The 21449-nt window shown below is 49.7% G+C and overlaps 1 protein-coding gene across 3 annotated transcripts in view; it reads right to left on the bottom strand.

The window, feature by feature from the left end:
- The window catches only part of DCLK1 (doublecortin like kinase 1), a 246453-nt gene that overhangs the window by 122359 nt on the left and 102645 nt on the right, over nt 1–21449 (bottom strand). For all 3 annotated transcript variants that reach the window (XM_053916496.2, XM_053916499.1, XM_053916498.1), the window contains exon 4: nt 4006–4105. In XM_053916496.2, coding sequence (XP_053772471.1) covers nt 4006–4105 — 100 coding nt within the window. The remainder of the gene's footprint in view (nt 1–4005; nt 4106–21449) is intronic.

Genomic DNA, 21449 nt, shown 5'->3' on the forward strand with positions numbered 1-21449 from the left:
GCTCTCGTCCTGTCTGCTACCACACCAGCCTCCCCCGCAGATGGCTTTGCCCACATGCGATCAGCTTCACGAGGGGACACCGCTAACCCTGCCGAACGACACAGACCCTGGGCCAAGCCCTGTGCAATGACCCTCACCGAACACAGTCCCTCCCGTCAGCGACATCGTGGGCCAATTCTAACAGAGACTCCTCCAGCCCCCCAGACACCAGCCTGTGAAATCAGAACCTCTCGGACAAGGCAGCTTGCCTAGAAATACAGCCACCCCGAGCACGCAGACCGTCTATTTTCCTCTTCACTCTGTCAAGTGCATCGCTGACATCCGCGGGCCAGCCCCCATCCGTGTTCATCCCTCTGACCCATCAGGTGCCCCGGTGCCCCTCCCTCTGAAAGGCAGGCGAGGGGCAGCCGGTCACAGCTCCGTGGTTTGCGTTCTCCGCTAATGGACATAAAGCTACAGTTGCGCAAATCTGCAGACAGGCCGACACAGACCAACGGAAATGACTTTACTTGTCACTCAAGTTCAAACAAAAGCTGGAAAAGTTCAAACACCATCTGTGGTGGAATAAACTGAGTCTCCTCACCCCCCAAAGAAAGATGGAGGCCTGTGAATGCGACCAGACTTGGAAACAGGGTCCTTGCAGGTGGAACCGAGTTTGGACGAGGTGCGACTGGAGAAAGGTGGGCCCTGACTCACCAACCGGGGCCCTCATGAGAAGAGGCAGATTCGGGCACACAGAGGAAGCCAGGTGGCAGTGGGGGCAGGGATCGGGGTGATGCTGGGACAAGCTCAGGGACCCCAATATCACCGGCAGCCCCCAGGAGCCAGGAAGGCGGAGGGAAGGATTCTTCCTAGAGCCTTCGGTGGAAGCAAGGCGCTCCCTGTGCCTCGAACTTGGACTTTAGCCCTCAGAACTGCTAGAGAGTCGATCTCTGTTGTTCTAGCCCCCGGTGTGTGGGACTTGGTTACAGCAGCCCTAGGAAACCTGTGCCTCTAAGGGGAAATAGTAAGTTTCCAGTGCCGCCTGTGGACGTCAGAACCAGGAGCACTCGGGAATTGGTGGGAACAAACACACACAGGGAGGACGACAGATACTTAGACTCCTGAGTGGGGAGGTGAGCGGGTGAAAAAGTTGGCCAAGCTCGTCTGGGGGCGTCGGTGTGGAGGCTGGGGCCAGGCAGTGGGGGAGCCACAGGGGGACATTCGTGACAGACACCACTACGGAGGTAACTGTCCCTCCCAGGGCCGAGGTAGGCGTTTCTCAACAAAATCTTGCCACGTTTTAATGGCAACAAATTGCAAATTTGCCCACTTATCACCAATACAGAAGCAAAACCACGCTGAGTCTCCTGTCTGCAATTTGGCATTTTCCTAGCGTGTGTTTCGTCCTTCTAAATTAGACAGCGGCCCATGCCGCAGACGGAGCTGCTGGCCTGCTGTCTCCGTCTATAATTGGGCTGCAGCCGCCGTTTCCGAAGGTGTTAATACGTCACTCATTGATGACGGTATTGCTAAAACGGTTCCATTCTGAGCTGGGAACAGGAAGGTGGGTTTTTTTTTTCCCCCACGTGAAAACTGAGGGGAGGAAGGAGGCTCCTCACCGTTTCTTATACTGATCTGGCTCCCAGGGAGCCGAGGGAGCCACGTGCCCCCGATGGACAGCTCGTCACTGGAGAGCCCTCACCGCCCCAGCAGTAATTGGGGGGTGCATTACTGCTGATCCCGGCTGGGAGCTGGGCTCGCTCTTAAAGATTAAAAGTAAAGGCGCCGCCTGGCAGCATCCAGCCGGCCACTTTGTGGGGCCCTGGAGTCAAGCACAGACCAGGGGGAGTATTCATTCTGGAGACACCTGTGCCCCCCCCGCTGACGTGCCTTGTAGGAAGCCGCTCTGGACCAAGGCAAATGCAACCGCCACATGCCAACGCCATTTAGCCAGGACCACTAAGCGGGGTGGCATCAGGCTCAGAGCCTTTCACAAGGATTCCAGCCCGAACGCATTAGCATGGGCCCATGCACACACGTGACAGGAAACTGCCGTCGTCACCGTGGGAATCTAGTCTCCGGGCTGAGTTCACCCAGGGAAAGAAAATCTCAATTTAGATTCTCCCCCGCCCCTGCTCCCCCCAATCCACGTGTCTCTTTTAGGATCGGGGAGGGCACTGTCACTCAGCAAGTGTCTTTCACACCAGCACACGGTGAGGGTGCATCCGCCAGGCATCCTGACACGTGTGTGCCTGACACGTGTGTGCCCTGCTGGGCCGACACACAGACAGACGGAGAGGCAGACACAGAGGGAGAGGGATCGTGCATATTCTGTTTAGTGGAAAAGGGTTCTAACAGGAAGTCACACAGGACTTCCTGGTATTTTTCTGTTGCGTTTTCAGAAAGCCTGCCCTGCCCTGCCTCACCCATGCAGGGCGGGAGGGGCAGGCTGCAGGATCCCGCACTGTCAGGAGGCAAACCCCTGCCCAGGCCTCACTGCCCAGCCCCCAGTCTCCCCGGGGCCGGGACAGAGATCCAGGGCTTGGGAGCCCATGTCGACCCTGCTGGTGGGAACAGAGCTGTACTCCAGTCCCAGGCAGACGGCCGGTTTTCTGTATCAAAGAGGCAAACAGAGCTTTCGTTTCAGAATGCATCTGGTCTCCCAGACCATTCTGTCAGAAGTGGCTACTTTCTGTAAGTGGAAAGTCAAGGCTGTCTATTTCAAAACTATGCCGTCCGCTCGTCTGCCTGACCCCCAGCAGCCCCTGTTCCGCACGCTGGCCAAGCTGCCTGGCCCTGAAGAAGGGGTGGGCGGGGACTCGATATATGTGACTTATCTGCATAAATCTTTGCCCTCAAAGGGCATGCATATTAAAGACAGAACATATTTAGGAAAAACTTATTTAGAAGGGAAGAGATACCAAAGCCACTCTTCCTGCTAAAAATCTGAACCAGAATAACTTCAGTCTTTCAAATGACACATCTCTCTATACTTCTATTGGGCATTTGACGTTTTCACAATTAAGGGGGAATCTTTCTTATGCTTACCCCTCCCTACACACACTGAGTCACTGAGAAACCATGAAATAATTGTAGTACGCACGCTCAAATGCATGTAACTGGTATGTACATCTGTACGTAATCTCGATGCCCCACGTGAATAGCAATCAGCATTCGAGCGGGGACAGCACACTGCATCACTTACCCGAATGTGTCGGTGCTCAAGTAGGAGATTTCCCGTCCACGTGGCCAAAAGCTCACCAGTGTGCCCTATTTGCATTTATCTAGGCAAAAGCTCACCATCACTTCGAAAACCCTTTCCAACGATCTAGAACTTGAATTGTTAACGATTATGTGATATCCCCATCATTAAATTAGAAGTAGGATTTTCACGTGAAGACCTCTGCAAAAACCTTTTCCGTGACACTGTGCAAGACGCTGGGACAATCTGTAGTGTCAGAAAAGGGGACTCCGGAGTCACGACCTCTGACGCCCGTTGCCTGAGACGCGGCTCGCCCTGTTCCTCGACTGCCCCTTTCCCACACGCCAGCTCGAATGGGAGGAAGCTACGCTCCTCAGGCGTGGCAACGATGTCAAATTCTGAAGTGCTTAAAAGAAAAGGCAAGGAAAGGAGGCCACCTGGAAGCGGAGCCTAGAAACACACCCCGTAATTTTATGATTACGTATCTCTCAAGTACACATTTTGAGGAAAATACACAATTAAAATAGTAGAAATCCACACCTTGCTGGTCTAGGGAACATAAATTTAGCTGTTAAACGGTTATAAATTAGCCATTGGTAATTTACCCTTCTAAGTGATTTAACCTTCCCCATTATCATTTCATCTGTTTTCTATAAAAAATTTTAAAAAATCAAAGAAACCCGAGCGCTGGAAAAGCCGCGCTGGGCCAGGATCTGAAACTGATTTGGTGGCTTCGGGGCTGACATCAGCTCGGCCTGGCGCGGCTCGTTTTGGAAAGCTGCCTCAAATTTCCCTTGGTTTTGAACTTTTTTTTTCCTTACCACTTTCATCTAGCAAGAAATCATCCTGGTAACGGAACTTCTCTGGTCCACATGCAATAAAAATGTCATCGTCACCAAAAAAGTCCTGAAGGCACATCACCTACAAGAGAAAAGCAGGGCAGTCAGCGAGGGGTCAGAGAATCGCACCGGCGCACCGGCAGGCCCGCGGTGGCCCCGGCTGCTTCCCTTCCCGTCCAGTACTGGCCCGCCCGCCCGCCCACCCGCCTCTCCCAACACTTGCAAAGCCAGGGCTCCGGCATCTGTTCCCAGTGAGAGACTCGTCAGGAGGCAGTGGTGCGGGAGGGCGGGATTGGGAGACGGGCCCCGGGAACTGTCACATTTACTACTTGATAAATCAACAGGCTCAGAGGTAAGAGCCCCTTCCTTTCATAGCAGAGGGAGCGTGGCAACGTAGGGGAGAACAGCGCCCCTTCATTTCCCTGCACGCCACAGGCCCCCAGAGCAATGAAAGTCAGCACGTGATTTTTAGCGACAAAGACGCTCCAGAGAAGCTGGTGCTGTCCTGTGTCCCTGGTGATGGCCGCCTGGGGTGACTGCAGAAGAGAAGAGTGGTGTCATGGTGTGAATGTGATGGTATCCCGTAACCCCCTTCCGCCTCTGGTCGAAACAAAAATGGAGCCGTCCAGGAGAGGAGTGGTAGACAGAGTCCACTCCTGCTGGGATGCGGGCACGCCGGCCTCGGCTGCAGCGAGCCGGCCACTGCAGCGATGCTCAGCTTCGAGTGACTCATGCTGCCCGGCTCCTCACAGTCACGGGAAGGGACAGAGGTTTGAGACAACCGTCCGATCTGTGTTCAACTTCCTGAGCTCCATTAAGAACTCTGAGAGCTAAATACCATTTTCCACTAAGTGTGGTCACAAGGAATAATTCCAGGCAGCCTGCTCTCTGTCTTTGGCTATGCAATGTGACGTTTTCTCCTGCCCCAGGGACACCGCTGATTCCGACCTCGTTTCAATTTCTGATGACCCCTTGGAGCAAACACGACCAAGTGGCCCGTAGAAAACAGACCTTCTGACAGCATTTCCCTTGGTGGTCTGAGGACGAGACTCAAACCTTCCTGGGGTGTCCGATTCTCCTGCCTCTGTTTACCACGGGCCCCTCCCTCATCAGCCTGTGGCTTTGTGTGCGGGGTCTCTCTGGGGTTCGCTCTTTGTCAGCTCTTGGTGACACTTCCCTGACACACCGAGATGCTGTAGGACTTTATTTAAAGGCCCCCCATGCAATGGTGTGTGGGTTTCAGAAAGTTTTCCCAATTAATCTCTTATTTCCAAATAACCTCTTAGCTGAGTTTTGAGAATGAAATTTCTAGAACATTTCGATAATATAAACATTAAGTGAGGTACAACCGTGGTCCCCAATACTTATTCTGTCTGCAAAAGCCTGGTGACAGAGGGGACTTAAGAGGGACATTGTAATTATCAGGGAGGAAGGGCCAGGTCTCCCAGAGAGGTGCCAGAAGCCCCGATCTCACGCTTGGGTTAAACACTGGCCAGGTGCTTCAGAACCTACTGTCGGCTTTACCCCTCCCTTTCAGCTCGATTCCAGCTGTGACCCTACCCACCTTTACATCCTCATCGCCGCTCCCCCACCCAGCGGCCCTGGCCCGTGTTGGTGTGACCTTACCCAACCCCCTGCTGGGCATTTTCATTTTACCTGCCTGGGTCTGTATTTTGCCTAGGTGTGCCAGTTAGCACACAGCATGTACACACACAAAAGAATAAGACCTGGTCTCTCCCTCAGGTGAAAATGTGAACAGGTAAGCCTAAAGAGCAGTATCTCCTCAAGTTCAAGTGCGCATGGTTAACAGCCTTTGTGCAAATCAACTTGGGAAATACTGAGTTTATCCGATTGACAGGCTTCTTTATACCTGGTCTCCTCAAAATGCTGGCTGAGCTAATGTCCGATACTTCACAACTCCGAAAAGGAGAGAGAGAGACCCGGCTTCTTCCCAAACCTGTCTGATTCCAGACTCTTCCCTCACACAGAGCCCGGGGCTGAAAGGACTCTGGCAGCACACAGAGGCGAGAACCCTCACCCCGTCCTCCGAAGCAGCCGCTTTCTCCAGCTATTTGCTATCTTTTTTTTTTCTTCTTTTACTCCTGCAAACATTTAGGACGAGCCTAGTCGGTGCCAGGTGCTGTGCCAAACAGCCAGCAACAGATCTCTGATGGGTGAACAAGACTGTTTTGCACAGGAAATTGTCCTTTCTTCCCACGTCTCTCACCATTTGCATTTCAGAACACCAGACTGCCGACCTGACCACCTGCGTGCAGGTTCTGAGCGACCGCTAAGTGGACAGATAACCACCACAGGGCGGGGCCACAGGGGTTCACAGTGGCGAGTACGCAAAACAGAGTTTATTATTATCATTTATCAATCATGGTATTGTTTTCCAGATGAACGACTGTCTGCCTACATTGGCCCCAACCAGTAATATCAAAACTCGAACACGCAGGAAGGGCGGGCTGCCAGCCACGGCATCCCAGCCTGGACCAAGGACCCTCCTCGAAGCCTGAGATGCAAAGAACAGACAACCATCCACTTGGACGGCTGGGGTACCCTTCTGTCGGAAAGTGGGCAATGAAACATGACGGACTTTTGATGTCGTTTCCAAAGCCGGGATTCCGAGAAGATGAAAGGCGCGCGGAGATTGTTGGGGAGCAGCGACTGTCATCACCCAGCACGAGAAGACGCGGAAAAGCCATTCCAGTCTCCAGCAATGTGCATCCACTCAGCCCTCAGGCTTCGGGACGCAAAGCCAAGAATGCGTCCGACTGTCGGAAACGGCGAGGCTCCCAGGATCCTCTGCTCGGGGACCCTTCACCACTTCCCTGCTCGAGGCCCCCCACCAGGGAAGGGAGGGGCAGCCTGTGGGGCAAATTCAGATTTAGAAAACCGCCCCTTGTTAGAAGAACTGGGGAAAGATCCACCAGCAGGGGAGCCCTCAACACCAGGTCACCATCCGGACGGATTTAGCCTGGTCCGCACCAGCCTCCTGGTCCACACCCGCCTCCCACACTCTGTCCTGGGCCGAGCAGGGGCCATGGTACAGGCCGGACAGACGATATTCTAACCTGAAACACTCTCCCACTTACCGTCTTCACTTATTCTTTTCAGCTGAGGGCTTTTTCTTTCCTACTTGTGTGGTTTTCAGCATGACTGTTCCCCATTAGGTACCTCCTACCTCCCTCCGCCTAATCGTCCCTCCACTCCAGTCTGCAGGGACTCCCCGCTGCTGTGAACGCTGAGTCCCGTTCAGCAAATGTGTCTCTGGCACAGCTGCCGCAGAGCACAGCCCGGCGGGCCAAGCCCGGGTTCTGAGTTAAGTCAATCTCTCCAGGCCTCGGTGTATCGTAACCACTGTTTCAAAGATTAGATGAGTTAAGACCATGAGTCGGAAGGAGGTAAGTCCTCTATAAATTTCAGCTATCAGCCCAAATCAAACGCACCCCCAGCACCGGCACATCTCAGAGACATGGGATTTGGTTCTGGACTGCCACAATAAAGCCCACTGTCATCTGCTTGCTGGTGGAGGGTCTGGCCTCCCATCTGTTTAAAAACACATACGTGGAGTGCGGCAAAGCAAGGCACGATAAAATGAGGTATGCCCACATAAACAAACAGAACTAAAACGAAAAAGCGGAGTATGCGGTTCCTAGGCACTGCTGCAACAGGCTTCTTCCCTACGCAGACTTGGAGAGAGCGCAGTGTACGGGGTGCCCCTTCCGTCTTTGGGAAGGGGAATTTTGTTAGCATAATTATTTTGGTGAAAAGCATACTCGGCGTTAGCCTCAGGGAATTGGTGCAAAGCTGGCAGGCGCTGCAACGTGAAGCTGGGACGTGGTCCCGGCTCTGCTTCCCACCGGAAGGGGGCGCTGCGCAAGGCCTTTGCCAGTGGGCTTGCCTGCTCCCGCAGGTGCACAGAGTTCCGTGACCCACCGTCTTATCTCAGGGCCTCTCGGGACTTGTCACCGGCTTTTAGTTTTGTGGGAACCAGAGATCTGCAGTCCCTTGAGAGAACTCCGTCGGAATGTCCCTACGTTGGGAAAGAAACTGCGTATGTGCGGTGTGTAATGAACAAAGGAGGGAACCAACACATAGCGCACCGTGAAAACTAGTCTATGGACGTGCCACTCTGACCTCCTGCTCCGGTTCGTTTATGACTCTAACCCCGCACAAAACCATCCCCCTCCTTGCATCCGAGGTTCTCACTGGTGGTGCTGAGTGGAAGGCCATGCCCCCCGGGTCTCAGAAAACATGGGGGGTTGCAAGTGCTGGATGTGATGGGAAAGCCCCACAAGGGGTCGGGCTGCCTGGGCTCCGAGCCCAGAGTTGCCCTCACCATTGTACAGACTTGGGCCCGTCACTTAATCCCTCTCGGTTCCCAGAGTCAGTGTTGGTTCTGATGTCTTTACCACAGGAACTGCGTGATGAAGACACAAAGGTGAAAGTCCTTCCAGTGCGATGGAGCAATACAAGTAGCTCTGTACACATCCCGACATTTAATGCTCAATATACGTTATTACACGACACCCTCTATTTGGCAACAGTTGTTACTACTACCCCCATCTTATTGATTAAAAAATTCAGCCAGATAAACAGAAGATCAGTAGCAACCGGAAGCCTGGCCAGTTAGAAGGTAAAGGCAGGCTCTTAGCTCCCGAGCTGCAGGAAAACAATCTATTCCAGCACACAGAGACTTGTCCCCTTACCTTTGTGGTTTTACAAATTTCAGTTAATAAAACCATTGTAACAGTCATCACATATATTCTACATTTATAGTTTATACTAAAAGTTGTCTAATAAATTTTTAAAGGAAGTTTAATTAGTTCTTTGACTCAAAAAACCCCCAAACAACCATAGTCAGTGTTCTGACTCTCTTAATGTCAAAGCTGAATTCATAGCTTTTCCATTAACTTCTCATTCCACCCAGTCCTCCTAGCAGACTAAGCTGCTCACAGGGTAAAAAAAAAAAAAAGCAAAGACAAATATGGACTTCCTTCTTCTCTGTGCTTCAGGTCTGCATCCTTTGCGAGGGCAGCAATTGAAACAAAGGCAATAAAGGCGACTGCTATTTACACATTTCCAAAGCAGGACCCTGTGGGTCCATCCCCCGTGGTGAAGCGAGGTCTCCATGGTGACGCTGACGTCACCAAGCAGGCGAGATTCTGGGCGGTGCCTGTGGGACAGTATTTTCTTTACAAGAGCGCCCTCTACCTACGAGATGCGGGCTAGCTCTGCAGCCAGAGCCTCGTTTGTTGGAAGCCGCAGTCACTGGGTCTTTAGCATCTCTCCAGGCGTTAAGTGATCCGATATTTTACCGTTACCTTTCTAACGCGTTTCAAGTGAGATCACAAATTGCATAACTAAAAGCCACGGCATTCAGTCCACTTGGCATCCTTGAGCGCACCATATCCTGTCAGTTTTAATTTCCTTTTAAAACTACTTATTTATGATTTCTCATTCTTCTTGACACAAGAGGGTACACTTAAATGTTCTGTTGTCCACACTTTAATGAGATGCTTTTCACCAAAAAGGAATGCTTGCACCTTTGTTTAAAAAAAGAAAAGTTCAATCACCTGTGTATCTTAGGCGCCAGAATCAACAGCTTCTTTCTGCACAATTGGTAATATGACCATAATTAGCTTTCACTCAGAACTAGGCACACAGGACCCCCCTCCTGCCAACACTTCATTTTCAGAACGTCTCTCTTCCAATGGCACTCCATGCTCGGCTCCCTTTCTCCACGCTCGGCAATGCGTGTTGTGACGCCGCGCTCGGCAATGCGTGTTGTGACTGCTGATGCGCCAACCACCATGAGCACCCCTGCGGTGTGATCACACAGCTGCACACGCCTCCGACTCTGAAATATGCCAACCACTAGTTTCAGCCAAATATTAGGAATGTGTGTCATTGTCGTCACAAAAATACACTCTCCATTGTTCCCTGTGTTTCCTGATGATAAACTTACACAAATGATAACTTATTTTTCAACTCTTCTCCCAGGTAGAAATTTCTGATAAAAAATCATCTGAAGAAACTCTGCTTGTTGCCTGGAGAAAGGGACAGCCATTAAGAAAAGAAATAAATCGTTCAAATAATAATACTCAATAAATAATAAACAGAGAAAGGAAAAGAAAGATCCTTAAACTATTTTTTACAAATTTGAAGCTCTAAGATACTTTCTTTGCAAAAGTGGATAATGTTGTTGAAATTCAGAATTAACTATTAGCTAACATTGGAATAAGATGCAGATGCTTAAAGAAATGGAAAAAAGAAAATATTCTTTTTGAAATGCAACTTAATTTGACGAGTCAGTCAGAAGAGGAAAAAACCCCCAACAGTTATAGAACAGAAACAGCATTTATTCCCTGGGTGTGTTCTCAGCTGCTGGTCTACATGGACACCAGCTGGGGCTGCCTGTTGTGGGGACGGCCTCTGTTGTCACCTGCGGGCTCCGGCAGACCCAAGTGGGCAGCAGTGTATTTTAAATGCCCAATTTTTCATCACTTATCCTGTTTTTTTAAATACTAGCATTTCTTCCTCTCCTTCTCCTCCTTCTCCTTCTTCTTCTTCCTCCTTTTCCGTCTTTTCCTCCTTCTGCTTCTGCTTCTCCTCCCCCCTCTCCTCCTCCTCCTTCTTCTTCAGATGTAAAGCCAACCTCTAGTGCCAAGTACAGACCGGCCACCTTGGCTCTGCCTCCTAAAAGGCATGTGACCTTGGGCAGCTACATGACATCCTCAAGCCTCAGTTTCCTCATATGCTTATTGTGTGGACTTCCGTGAGGGTTCAGTGAATTAATGTAAAGCACTCATACCACACCTGCCCACAGATGGCGCATGAAGGGACCAGAGGCTGCTCCTGCCAGAGCTGGTTGGCGAGGCACAGCACGTGCCTGTGTGAGGGAGCGTTCTGAGCACTCTGAGGCCATGACTTAAGGGCCGAACAGGACTGAAGACCCTCGGACCATCCGGGGAGGAACAGAGTTTACTTGAGAGACCTCCAGTAAGTCTGGTCTCTTGACAAGTTAATGCAGCCTCAATCTCATCACTGCTCTTGGCTTTGCCTAGTAAAACATGGCTACGTCTTTCGAATAGCTTACTCTACTCACCGAAGGCATTAAATCACAGTCCACGAAAGTGGAGGCTGTCCCCAGCCATCTCTCTGGGGAGTGTACAAACAATCTCTGGTCTAGCCTCAGACACAAACCCGTATCGGTCCCCTCGAGGTGGGTGCTGCGATCTGAATGGCTGAGCCCCCACGTCTCTGTGTTGGAACCCTAACCCCCGTGCGACAGGATTGGGAAGCAGGGCCTGTGGAAGGTGATGAGGTCCTGGGATTAGTGTCCTTACAACATAGGAAGCCTGAGAAAGTTCCTCTGCCCTTCTGCTTCATGAGGTTGCCACAAAAAGACGACCATCTAGGAAGCGGGCTGACACTGGCAGTGAACCTGCAGAAGCCTTGACCTTGGACTTCCAGCCTCCAGAACTGGGAGAAATAAACTTCTGTTGCTTATAATCCACCCAGTCTGCAGCATTTTGTCAGAGCAACCCCAATGGAGTAAGAGATACCGTGCGTGTTCGAAGTTAAGGTTGGCCAGGCCCGAAACTGGCTTATTGGGTTAGTCTGATTCACGTCACGATTTCAGTGTGGGAAGGAGTCAGACTTACGTGCTACAGCCAGAGGCTCCTCTGAAATACCCACGTAGACAGGTAGCAGAGATGGTGACCTGGTTTCTAATTAGGCAGAAGCTTTTAATTAGCCTGTGATCGTTGGACGAGGAAGAAGTACCTCTATTTCGAGATCTATCAAACCACTGACTACAGAGCCATTAAGAGCAGACGAGGAAGCAAACTCCCCAGCTGGAAAACGAGGTGCTGAGAGCTAATACTTCACTGTCCGCTTAACGTTGGAACAGCGATGTTGGGCGTGATGCTGCCTCCACGCAACTGGGAGAATTGCCTCAAGCTCTCCCGGCGGTGGGTGCCGAGGGTTCTGGCCGTCCCCGGCAGGCGCCACCACACAGGACCAGCCAGGGCTGTGCAGAAACACCCGAGGACATGACCAGGGACAGTGACCCCGGCAAACGGGGACATAAATGCTGTGTCTAAGACGAGCAGCACCAGGCCCAGAGCTCCCCGAGCTGCTTCCTGATAGTCGTTTTACAACGAGACTTACTGTCAAATTAAACCTCCCCTAATTTTAAAAAATCTGCATGCCACCGTGTGCTTAGTGTCAGCTTCACTGCATTTCCAGCGGAAGAGAGAGAGGCGGGGGAGGGAAGACCAGAGGAGGGTACAGGTAGGGTCCTCACTGTCGGGCAGGTTTTCTGGAGGACGTAGCTTTTGAAGGGCCTATGGGAAGGTCTTGTGTGAATAGGAAAAGCGGTTCGAGGGGTAGACCATTATGTTTGGTATGAGATGATGAAATGAACATATTGCCTATAAAACGAACACATAAAGTTCCTTGAAAATGACACCTTCAGAGATCTCCAAAGGTTACTCATTCGTACACGTCCATTCCATGGTCTTGCGTTGGGCCAATGTCAAGATCGGGACAAAGAAGTGACGCTCTGAGAGGCCCCAGCACACAGGTGGAGTCGGTTTGGGTCACACTGAACTTAGAACGGAGCAGAAGAGTCGCGAAGGAGCCCACGCACAGCCTGCACCGGGCAGCCTGGCTCATGGGGCAAGTTAGGAATCGAGCACGTCAAAGGCTGGGCTTCAAACTGGACAGCCACACCCAACCCACAAAGGCTGTGCAAGGGGACACCGCAGACGCAGCTGCTGCGGGCCAAGGGTTACAAATGTTTTTACAGCAACTGGCTGCTCTCACTCGATTTTGTTAACTCTCACTCGACATGCACAGCAGGTGCTATGAGTCTCCCCACCGAAGTTTCAAAGAGCCCAGGAGCAAAGCGGAGGCCGACGACATGCCAGGCCCCGAGGAACCCTTCATCCCACTGACTCCTCCTGTGAACCCCTTGGGGTAAGCCCCATTTTTAAGGAGTTCTGCAGGAAAATCATAATCCAAAGAAATGGTATCCATTTGAGAGATGAAAACATAAAGACAATCACTTTGCCTCTTGCGTTCTGGTGCTCCAGCTTGACACCTGAGGGCACAGGTGAAAACGTGAGGTCCCCAAAGCTGGGACATGTGCTTCTGTCGGGGAGATCCATAAATGTGACCCGATGTCCAAGTGTGTGGTTGGTTGCTTTAAAGACTTCTATTTCTAATCCACGTGTGGAAATTTATAGCTTGACATAAAGCTATAAAATTTATAGCTTGACATAAAAAAAGGGATTTTCTTTATACTTTCAAATTTGTCTTCTCAAGTAAACAATGTTTTTCAAATGACAATTCCTAAAGCTATCCCCAAAGGGATTGTTACCACTATCACCACCACCACCACCACCACCACCACCACCACCACCCCATCACCATCCTCATCACCTTCCTCACTACCACCACCATCATCCCCACCCCATCACCATCCTTATCATCACTATCATCACCCCCACTCCATCACCATCCTCACCTTCCTCACTAACACCACCATCATCCCCCACCCCATCACCATCCTCATCACCTTCCTTACCACCACCACCACCACCCCCCATGGGACGACTCCTAAAACACTGAAGTTTTTAGGAACGAGCTGAGGACAGAGCCTCCTCCCTCAGGTGCTCACTGGACGCTCAGCCACCTCTCACCGAGAATCAGGATCTCAGGATCTCGGTGGTAATCAGTCCAAACGCAACTTAGAATCACATTCTAAAACTGTTACATGGAAAAAGCACCTTTACCCCAATTCAAATATAGCTAAGGAAAACATTCATTATTTAACATCAAAAATAGTATTGGGGGGAAACATTATTCCAAAAACACGGTGGAGAGCAAGTCAGCCTTTCTAACTGCTAACAAATACATTCTCTGCAATTGTTTGCTTAATCGTAGTTTCTGCATAACTGTATTAAGATCTAAACACCACTGATAAAAGGCCGAGAGAGAGATGGCAACAGTAAGATAAAAAACTGTACAGTCTGCACCAAAGGCTTAGTTTCGAAACATTACGTCTTGGCCCACAAACGATGATGTGGGAATACAGCTACGAACTCACACTGGGTGATGTTCCTGCTCCCACGGCCTTTTAGAAATTATATATGGTGAACCAAATATCCCAGGCCGACACTTTTTCTCCGTCTTCACCCTAGACTACGCATATACGCGAGAGCTGCTCTAATTCCTTTCCCTGTCTGAACAGAGACAGTGAACCGCGCGGCTGGCAGCCATTCCCCCCGCAATGCCGGAGCGGTGGTGCGCAGAGGTCCCCGCCCCTCAGCGGGATGAGATTCTCCAGCTGATGGGTTTCCTAACACAAAATGAAATCATATTTTGATATGAAAGTCCCAATTTTAAAAGTTGGCAATAAATTCTTTTTTTTTTTTTCATAAAAACATGGTGCGCTCCAAAGCAAGCACACCCGTGTCCTAGATTCAGCCTGTGGACAGGCAGTGTCCAGCCTCTGGGAGAGAATCCGCGCTGAGTGGCCACGAGCCTCGGCCCCGGGGGGCGCAGGTCCAGTCCCTGCCAAGGCGCCAGAAACTGGAGGCCGCCTGGCTTCTGGCAGACCCCACCTCCTGCCGTTCGCGGAGGCTGGGCCGGATGTAGTGAAGACCCATCACCCGAGCCCACGAGAAAACCCACGTGGCTGGTCTCGTGTGTGCGCGTGTCCACGTGTGCTGAGCAGCTGTCCTTGGTGGCACCAACCACCAGTTTCGGCTGTTGCGACCGAAACTGTTTTGTGTCCTCCCCTCGCTTCCCGCAGGCCTGATTGTGACTCTCCCTCCACCCTGGGAGGGGAGAGGAACAGAAACACACCCAGCGCAGAGGCGCAGAGTCCACAACCATCTCAGAGCACGTGTTCCCGGCTCACGGGAGACAGGACAGAATGAAACCCCACCCACCAAGACTAGGCTCCACCCCCCCACCCACGAGCCAGCCGTCCAGCTAATCAGGGCTGAAAAGCTGCCGTCCAGCTAATCAGGGCTGAAAAGCTGCCTGCTCTATCTGAACACGGAAAGGACTCTTAAAAAATAAAAATCAATCACAATGAGTAATTTTCCCTTTGGTCACATGTGCTCTGCCAAAATGTGAAAAAGAAAAATCACCAGCCCCATCACTGAAGTGTTAGCTCTGGTTGGAAGGAAGCAGAGTGAGGAACGCTCGGTCTTCCCGGTAAGCAGATCCAGGTTCAGACGTCAAAGTGAGCGGAGGAAAACCAAGGCTTTTTACCTGCCCTTCCAAGTGGCCGGTGTCTACGTAGGAGGTTTCTCACAGGTCAGGAGTGAGTTGGCAGGGCTCCCCTTCGCTTTCACAGACGTGTCTCATACAATTGACGACTTTCTCCCAAAATATCTCGATAAGCCCTGACTGTCCCTAAGGGCTTAGGAAGAGGACACTGACCGACCCAGCACGGTCACGTTGACACATTTTTGTGTTCCCATTGCCAGTTCGCAAAGCGTCTGCACAGAAAAGCACACAATAGCAGCTTTGAACAGGCAGAGGAGCTCTGGAGAGCTTTGAAGTGAAAACTCAATTCCACTCATTGCTAGCGGGGTGACGTGGGCCAGTTCCTCCACACTTAGAAATCTCCTTTTTCTCCTTTTTCCACAGAGAGCTCGAGGATAACACTGCACACACCTCCCGGGATGGTAGAAAGAATTCGAAACTGTAACTTAGCACAGCCACCGGTCGGTCGGTCGGACACAGAGCAAGGGCTCAGGGAGAAAGCGCGTGCAGGCCTTAAGTCAATGTCGATGGGCGTACACCTCCCAGATCACTCTCAGAAACGTCAATGATCAGGGAGCAGAAGGCAAAAATAAATCAGCAGTTTCCTGTTTGTCTTTTCCTTGCGCTGTTTTTATACTGAAAATGACCGCATCCAATGGCTGTCAGACCTTAGACGGCCATCAGGCATTAGAACCGCAATCAACACCAACCAGAGTGCCTAAACATAGCATCCGATTTCCCTCTGAATAGCATCCACACCTTCACATGAGAAGGATGTAGTGGGACACCACACGCTATCAGCTCCGCCCCCCGAAAAGTCACATTTTTCTCCGATGCCTAACAGGCCGCCGACGGAGCAGCCCTCCATGCTGAAGCGTTTGTCCACGCCAATCACGGCTTCCTGCCGTTGAAGGAAAGGAAACCTGAGCACACCCTGCCACACCAGCTGTCATTCAGAGCTTTAAAACCACTAAAAAAGGAAGAGCTCTTCGACGAAAGTCTCAACACTGAGTTCTCTCCTTGGGGGTCATTTAGACAACTCCAAGTTCTAAGACTGCCTCTCATGTTAGGCCGATATAAATAGGCTCAAAATTCCATGCACAAGAGCTCTGCTTATAAGATGCACTTAAGAATAATAAGAATTCCCTTTCTACACTAATTGGACTATAAACCTCTTTTCTGCATCAACTTGTAGTGCTGTGCTGACCTGCAGTGTCCACACACACAAATGGTTAATATTTTCTGAGTTCAGGAAATGTCTTTATGTGAACCTTTACAGTAACAAAATAGTTTTTTTTGCTTTTTGCAATATCTCAATGAAGGGGTGTTGCTGTGGTTTGAACTGTGTTACTCCCCCCCCCACATACACACACACAGGTCATACACTGAAATCCTAATTCCCAGCACCACAGAACTCGGCCTTATTCGGAAACAGGGCCATGGCAGGTGTGGTGAGTTCAGGTGAGGGCATGCTGATGTCATGTGACCCTGACCCAATATGGCTGTCTGCCTTATAAGATGAGAAAATATGGACACAGACATGCACAGGGGAAGAAGGCCACGTGACGAGGAAGGCAGAGACCAGGGAGGGACTTCTAGAAGCCAAGGAGTATTCAAGGTGGCCAGGTGACCACCGGAAGCTAGGAGAGAGGCCTGCAAAAGAGTCTCCCTCACAGCCTGCACAGAGAACCAGCCCTGCCCACACCCTGATCTTGGACTTCCAGCCTCCAGAACTGGGAGGCAATAAATGCCTGTGGTTTAAGCCACCCCATCCATGGTACTTCGTGTTGGCAGCCCCAACAAATTGGCACAAAAATATAGAATAAGCCCTGGCGGGTGCAGCTCAGTGGATTGAGCGCTGGCCTGCAGACCAAAGGGTCGCAGGTTTGATTCCCAGTCAGAGCACATGCCTGGGTTGTGGGCCAGGTCCCCAGTAGGGGGCACATGAGAGGCAACCACACACTGCTGTTTCTTTCCCTTTCTCCCTCCTTTCCCCTCTCTCTAAAATAAATAAAATCTTTAAAAATATATAGGACAACATAAACATTGTTTGTGGAACACAATCTTCCTACTTTGACTTAGAGGCTGGGAAGGTAGGCTCCAAACATAACAGATTATTGTTAACGCTTTTCCAGCAACCTCAGCTCCCGGTAGCTCCGTTTTTCCATCGCCTGCAGTTAAGTGGAGAGGATTTTAGAGACAAACTCTAAGTCCCAGGATGTTCTATTAAAACATCATAGATGTTGTGCAGACCTGAAAGAAAGGCAAACACATGGTTTTTATCCCTTTCCCTTTTATGTGAGTTATCACTAATATCGCAAGGACCAATTCTGGATTACACGCGAGTTGTTTGCACAGACCCTGGACTAGCCAGACTCTCTTATTTTCTCCTTTATCTATTGGGCTTTGTTCATGGTTAGCCAGTTGTTCTGTGTTACCTATGCAGGATGGAGCATTAAGAACAGTATCGCCTTTAGGGAATACCTACTTGCCTTCTACAGTGGAAACGGAGAAAACCAGTCACAACGTTGCCCCCTGGTGCCCTCAGGCGGTAAAACTGGGTTTTGTAACCCTGACTGGCACTGGCTCTTAGTGAGATGCTCCCGACTCTGAATCTGAGTTCTGTCTGCTCTCAAGGGGGATTATGCCGAATGATTCTTCTAGCTCTGGGCTCTCATGACTTACAAAGGAACAGTGGAACAGACAAACCCAGGAGACGAAGGTTTCTTGCAGCCGACAGTGCTGAGGTCCCTGGGATCAGATGCACCTTTATCACCGAATCAGGGAGCTTCTCTCGTTAGGAGAGCAGAAAACAGGGAGAGTGGAAGTGACTCTACACGGTACTAGGTGCTCTCATGGATGTTTTGGTAGTGCAGGACACCAGTAGGAAGCTTTGCTTTTTTGTTGCTGCTTTTATTTTAATCCTCACCTGAGGCCATGCCTATTGATTTTAGAGAGGGGTGGGGGACAGAGGGAGAAAAACATTGATCAGCTGCCTCCTGTTTGAGCCCCAACTGGGGGACCGAAGCCACAAACCAGGCATGTGCCCTGATCAGGAATCGAACCCACAAACTCTCAGTTTACCAAACAGTGCTCCAACCAACTGAACCACACCAGCCAGGGCAGAAGCTTTGGGGTTTTTTTTGTCATATTTTGTACTAAGATTGGGATTGTCAAGAATGGATTTTACATTGAGAGACTAAAGGTTATTACTAAATTTCGGGCATGTTCTTGTCAACGACAACTAAAACTTCAATGTTCTCAGTGTTCTTAGGACCACGAAACAGTTAAACGAGTACTGCAGCATTCTAACCACTTGGGGAAAATCAGTTATTTGGGGATAGAAAAAGTACTTCTAGAACCAGGATTTAGTCCTTAAAGTATTACCACTGTATAATAACGGTAAACTTGGAGAAAACAGCCTTTTTTAATATTAAAAATACTTTTTAAAGCTGTAGCAACATCCCCTTCTATTAAATTGCAAGGTGAAACTTGAGAATCATCAAGAAATCTTATGGTGCCTTGTCTGTGTAGAACGTCTGGAACAAATTAAATGTAGAGGGTGAGGGGTGTATGAAGTCACAGAATTAAAGACAGTCAGAGGGAAGCGCTGTGAAGACCCAGGTTCTGAGAATGTATAATACAGCGTTGTGAGGGGGAAAAACAAGAAACATTTTCACTGACGATGAAACCAGGGGCGAACTCCAGGAGCGAAAGTTCAGTGGAGGAGGAAATGAACACGCACGCGACACGAACGTGCGATGCGGACGGAATTCAGCGACGCGTCAGCGACCCTCCAGGGCCCTCTCTCACTGGGCAGGCTCACCTCACCACCTAAATCTCTCCCTTCGTGAAGCCATTAAAGGCAGCTAACCAAATTACACCAAGGCATGTGGCCGGAAATATTTATTTCCATCTCACAAGTGAAATATGCATAAACAACTTGCTTGAACAGACTTTGATCTGTTTGCATCCCAGTTTTTCTACACGCACGAAAAGCGCTGCATCAAAAATAAACATTCTTGGAAGCTCTGACTTCCACCTGCTTGGACTGAGACTCACAGGCCAAATCTGGCCCTGCCGCCTGATCTTGTCCATGAGCTAAAAACATTTTTTACATTTTAAATGATTGAGAAAATAAAAAGAAGATTTTGTGTCAGATGAAACTGATGAGAAATCCAAATGTGCTGTCCATGAATAAAGTTTTATTGCACAGGTGGCAAACACAAGGCCCACGGGCCGAATCCGGCCCTCCACCTGGGTTTATCCGGCCGGGCACCTTGTTTCTACCCGGCGGCAGCGCCGAGCTCCTTGCCCCTAGATAAGAAGTTGTTACATCTGTACAGTCCTAAAGTTACATTCGGCCCTTTGAAGGCCATCTCGAGGCTGATGTGGCCCCCGGTGACAACGAGTTTGACACCCCTGTTTTATTGGAACCTCAGAGCCACACGCCAGCTCTAGTTAAGAAACCACATCCTTCTCTCTTCTTTTCCGAAGGACAGACTGGGAGCCACTGGGAGTCGGCCCACACCAATTCCTCTGGTTTCCAGCCCCGGCCACTCACAGTGTGGGCGTGGGGGGTGGGGGGGGCAGTGGCTTTCCTTTTCTTTTATTTCTTTTTCTTTCTCTCTTTTAATAACTGTTTTCTTCTGTGCTGTGGCTGACTCTAGAAATACCGTTCTGGGCCAAATAGAAATAAGAAGGATCAACAGATTAAAAACCAAGGACAATAAGAAACTGTAAGGGATTTGAACCTCTCCTCCCAGATACAAGAAGGTCACAGGGTGAATTGAGAGAGGTTTGAAATAACATCATAGAGGTGAAGGAAAACTGCTTTTCTGAATGCATAGAGGAGAAATGGAGAGCTCAGTGTGAAGGGACCGTTGACAAACAAGTATAAGAAGTTCCTTAAAATACAGTTCGTGTAAACACTGACGTTGGTTCATACTCTAGGGTGGCTACTACTTAAAACAACAACAGCAGCCAATACCGAGTGTTCTAGGGATTGGGGACTTCGGAACCCTCCTGCAATGCTGGTGGAATGTAAAATGGCACAGCCACCGTGGAAAGAGAGGAGGGCAGTTTCTCAAAAAGATAATCAGAGAATTACTGTTTGATCCAGCGATTCCACTTCTGGATACACACTCGAAAGAGTGAGAGAGCAGGGGCTCTCGAAGATACTTGCTCACCCGTGCTGACAGAAGCATCATGCACGATAGCCAGTAGGTGGAAGCAACCCAAGTGTCAATCAAAGGAAGAGACAGAAGAATCGATGAACAAGCGTGGTGTGGAATATGACTCAGCCCTAAAAAGGAAGGAAATTCCGACATATGCCACAACATGGATGAACCTTGAAGACCTTATTCTCGGTGAAATAAGCCACTTATTTTTAAAAAAACAAGTATTATATGATTCTACTGTATTTTTCAGACTATAAGACACACCGGACCATAAGACACACCCAGGTTTTAGAGGAAGAAAATAGGGGAAAAAAAACCACTCCACCATTGCTGCCCGCCCCCCCACAGCAAGCCAGGTAAGCTACAGTTAGACTATAAGACGCATCCCCATTTCCCCCCCACATTTAGGGGGTGCGTCTTACAGTCCAAAAATACGGTACTTTCATGAGTTACCTGGAATAGTGAAATTCTGAGACAGAAAGTGGAATGGTGGTTACCATGGGGATGGGGGAGTGGAAGGGACAGCTCTAGTTAATGGGTACAAAGTTTCCGCTGGAGAAGACAGGAGACTCCTCTGCTGGTTTTGGAATTAAGGCAATATAGCCATGTAAAATGAGCTTCGGAGTCTTCCCTCCTCTTGAACTTTTTCTGGAATAATTTGAGAAGAGGTGTTAGTTATTCTTTGAATGTTTGGTAAAATTCACCTGTGAAGCCATCCAGTCCAGGACTTCTGTTTGTTGGGAATTTTTTGAGTACTGCTTTAATTTCATTAGTTATAATTGATCTATTCGGATTTTCTGATTCTACCTGATTCAGTTTATGGAAGATTGTATGTTTCTAGGAATTTATCCATTTCATCCAGATTGTTCAATTTGTTAGCATGTAGTTGTTTGTAATATTTTCTTACAATCCTTTGTATGTCTTTGGAGTCAATTGTTCCTCCCCCTCTTC

Source organism: Desmodus rotundus, chromosome 13, assembly GCF_022682495.2.
Source record: "Desmodus rotundus isolate HL8 chromosome 13, HLdesRot8A.1, whole genome shotgun sequence".
Classification (NCBI taxonomy): domain Eukaryota; kingdom Metazoa; phylum Chordata; class Mammalia; order Chiroptera; family Phyllostomidae; genus Desmodus; species Desmodus rotundus.